This window comes from Mercurialis annua, linkage group LG6 (genome assembly GCF_937616625.2).
Source record: "Mercurialis annua linkage group LG6, ddMerAnnu1.2, whole genome shotgun sequence".
Taxonomy (NCBI): Eukaryota; Viridiplantae; Streptophyta; class Magnoliopsida; order Malpighiales; family Euphorbiaceae; genus Mercurialis; species Mercurialis annua.
The window spans coordinates 31,599,508-31,603,594 of record NC_065575.1 but is presented as its reverse complement, the minus strand read 5'-3'; the positions used below and the strand labels follow the sequence as shown (position 1 = coordinate 31,603,594).

The window sequence follows — 4,087 nt, the reverse complement described above, 5'->3', positions numbered from 1 at the left end:
TTAACTTCTACTTTATGAATTAAGGTTAGTATTGCCTCAAATAAATCATCAATTGTTATATATTTCTTTAAAAAAATTATCTAATAATTAATATTCATGTAGAATATATTTTAAATTTTATTAATTATTAAATAATAGAATTATTAATTATCCGACGTGCAACGAAGTTGGTTCTCTCAATTTTCTATTAATTATTAGAATTATTAATTTATACAATATTAACTATTAAAGGGTCGACTGTACCTGTTTTTGAAAAAATATTTACACCATTTGTCCCATCTTTTCCTTATTTCCTACGCTACCTAATAAGCTAACTTATTTACCAAAAATACATATATAAAAATCTTATCTCATTTCAGGTTAAACTTTTATATAGCCACTTTTTTCTCTCTCTCTTCTCTCTCTCAAAGTTATATCTTCTTTTCTTCTTTTTTTTCGTTTGATTTTTCAGTTTATCTCCTCCGGTTACTTTTCCGTTCGTCTTTTCCGTTCGTTTTTCCATTCGCGCTTCCGTTTGTCTACTTCCGATGGATTTCTCGTCATTTCCGGTCGTTTTTCCGTTCGTCTCTTCCGTTCGTGCTATGGATTTCTCGATCGTTTTTAGATTTGTGTAATTTTTTAGGTTTTTTTAATGATTTAAATATTTTATAAATAAATTATTGTAAATTTATAATTTTTTGTTTATAAAATTGTTGTATTATACATATAATTATTTATTTTGTCTTTCTCTTATTCATTGATTTTTTTATTGCTACTGATTTTGTAAACAAATTAATTTATGGTGCATTTGTAGTAATTTTATAATATATTTACGTTTAGTATATTTTTGGTGTATTTATAGTGTATTTTTGCCGTTTTTAGTATATTTATGTTGCATTTACAGTGTTTATGGTGTATTTGCAGTGTTTATAGTGTATTCGCAGTGTTTCATGGTGTAGACTACAAAATACACTACAAAATGCCATAAATACACTATAAATGCAGTATATATACACTATATATACATTATAAATATATTATATATACACTAATTTTACACTATAAAAACACCATATATACACTATTGTTACACTATATAAAACAAATACAGGAAAAAAATCTATAAAAAATAAATAAATTATTAAAAACTGAAAAATAGGGTTGTGCAATCGGTTGTTTCAGTTGGTTTGGTCGGTCCAGTCAACTGGACCGGAAAACCGAAAACCGAAATTAAAAACCGAATAAGGTATTTGTGAAATTAAAAAATAAAAAAGGTATTTTTCGTAAATAAAACAAGTCAGAAAAAAAATTCAAAATTCATAACCATCTAATTATAAAAATAAAAATAAATTATTTATAAAATTAAATAAAAATATTCAAAATTCATAACCATCTAATTATAAAAATAAAAATGGTATCCAGCGATTGTTTATGAGTTGATACTCCTAGCCAATGGTTTTTGGGACATCATTAATCCTTAATAGTCGGACATGCAATCAAATTAAAGCACATTTCGTGACTCAAAATAATAGAGACAAAAAAGAAATAAAAGTTGATATACATGATTGAAGCCATTGGATTAAAAACGATGAAGTGAATGATGGACGAGTGAAGAAAATCTAGCAAAAATTACCTAACAAAAGATAAAAAGATAAGAGATAACTAGAAAAAATGCCAGAAATAGGTAACCATAAAACCAGAAGTGGTTGTCCACAATTTGCTCATAAATGGCTAATTTGGGATTTGAATCCAGTTATGATTATATAAACTGCATGAGCTCTATAATAAGTATTTGCCAATCCTGAGCAGGACAAACGAAGGGAAACCATTCTCTAACACGACGGCTCTCAGCTTCCATCTTGGAGTACGGAGGCTGTAGCCTCCTCGGAATTTGGCCGTAGAAAAACAAGAAAAACAAAGAAAGTTTAGAAGAAAAGATGAGGAGAAGTTTGTTTGTGGTGGTGATAGCGGTGATAGTTGGCGGATTGGAAGCGAATATAGGCGAATTCGATGAATATTGGAAGCATAGAGCGGAAGTTGCTCGTGAAGCTGCCTATAATTCTTATAATCCTGATCCTTATAACGTTACCAACCAGCTTAATTACCAAGTTAACAAGTGAGTTCTGCATTTGCTTTACGATTCGTCTAAACCTATTCATCTTTTAGAAAATGCCACAGATTATATTATTATCGTTTGATATGGGTTAAAATCTATGAAGTTGTGTGTTCCGTTTCGAAAATGTTTCTATTTGGGTTTGTGTGGTAATAATAGCTATTTTGGTTTTGTTCCAAATGTTGGATGTAGGGCTGTAGCAGGTTATAGCAACGGCACAAGAAGGAATTTGATGAGAAGAAAAGGTGGCGGACCATGCAAAGCAACCAACCCAATTGATAGATGCTGGCGGTGCGACCCTAACTGGGCTATCAACAGAAAGAAAATTGTGGATTGTGTTCTCGGCTTCGGCCATACAACTACCGGCGGAAGGGACGGAAAGATTTACATCGTCAATGATCCTTCTGACAATGACATGATCAACCCTAAACCCGGAACCATACGCCACGCAGTTATCCAGAACGGACCCCTTTGGATCATTTTCGCGCATAGTATGATTATTCGACTCAACCAAGAATTGATGATTTCGAGCGACAAAACTATCGACGGTAGAGGAGCAAATATACACATTGTTGGCGGCGCTGGTCTGACTCTCCAGTTCATTAAGAACGTGATCATCCATAATATTCGGATTCATGACATTGTTGCTGGCAATGGTGGCCTTATTAGAGATTCTGTCGATCATTATGGATTCAGGACACAAAGTGACGGTGATGGCATTTCCATATTTGGATCTTCTAATATTTGGATCGATCATGTTTCCATGTCCAACTGCCAGGATGGTATCATTGATGCCATCATGGGATCAACTTCTATTACCATCTCCAACTGCCATTTCACAAAGCATAACGAGGTTATGTTGTTCGGAGCAAGCGATAGCTATTCGGATGATTCAATAATGCAGGTGACAGTAGCATTCAACCACTTCGGAAGGGGATTGGTGCAGCGAATGCCGAGGTGCAGATATGGTTTCTTCCATGTTGTCAATAATGACTACACTCATTGGCTTATGTACGCCATTGGCGGTAGCCAAAAACCTACCATCATCAGCCAGGGCAACCGTTTTATTGCTCCTGATAATCTCTTCTCTAAAGAGGTAATTACTTTAATACAGTCTCGCCCACTTTATTAAAAATTTCTGGGTCCGCCACTGAATATAGCAGTAGCTTGATGGTTAATTTTGAACGAATACAGGTGACAAAGAGGGATTACGCATTAGAGGACGAATGGAAGAATTGGAACTGGAGATCAGACAGAGATTTGATGATGAACGGAGCGTTTTTTCAGGAATCCGGAAAGGCGGTATTACATGACTTCTCAAGGCTACAATTAATAAAATCGAAGCCAGGAACATTCGTCACAAGAATCACTCGCTACGCCGGAGCTCTTGACTGTTATATTGGGAAGCCTTGTTAGAGACTCACATATTATAACTATATATTTTCTTTCCTTCATTTCCATGCATATAATATACTCCTTTTCTTTTAGAATAGACACATGAAGAAGCAAATTAATGGAATATTTCATCACGTTCAACCTTATTTGAATTAACGCTTTGTCCCTAGTACATGGATTCCAAATGTTTCGGCATTAATTTGTATATGGTGGGGTTTTCATTTTTTCTTTGAGGGTATATACTGCACTTGTTCTTACTCACACATTTTTTAGCTCTTATTTTTTATGTTTATATATGTCTGTTGAAATTTATCAAACATTTTTTTTAAATGTGTACTATCAATTGGGTTAGTTGCTTTGCAATTTTTTGACTCCTACGTGATTTTTGTAGTTTCTTTATATGATTCGTCAATAAAAATAAGACTTAACCATAAAAAAAATCCCAAATTTTCAATTTTTTTCGTTTTGTAGTTTCTCATTTTGCAGTTTCAATTATAGCCATTTGTTTAAATTTGAGTGAAAATATATGTTTCATATTATATATTTGGAATTTTTGATGGTAAAAAAATAAATTATAATAAAATGAAATAATATGAAAAG

The 4,087-nt window shown here is 32.8% G+C and overlaps 1 protein-coding gene across 1 annotated transcript; it reads left to right on the top strand.

The window, feature by feature from the left end:
• Positions 1-1,761: 1,761 nt before the first annotated feature.
• On the top strand, positions 1,762-3,817 carry LOC126685924 (pectate lyase-like). The gene is made up of 3 exons (XM_050379931.2): positions 1,762-2,095; positions 2,285-3,188; positions 3,287-3,817. Exons 1-3 carry the CDS (start codon positions 1,917-1,919, stop codon positions 3,506-3,508), a joined length of 1,305 nt encoding a protein of 434 aa, XP_050235888.1. The 5' UTR covers positions 1,762-1,916; the 3' UTR covers positions 3,509-3,817.
• Positions 3,818-4,087: the final 270 nt, after the last annotated feature.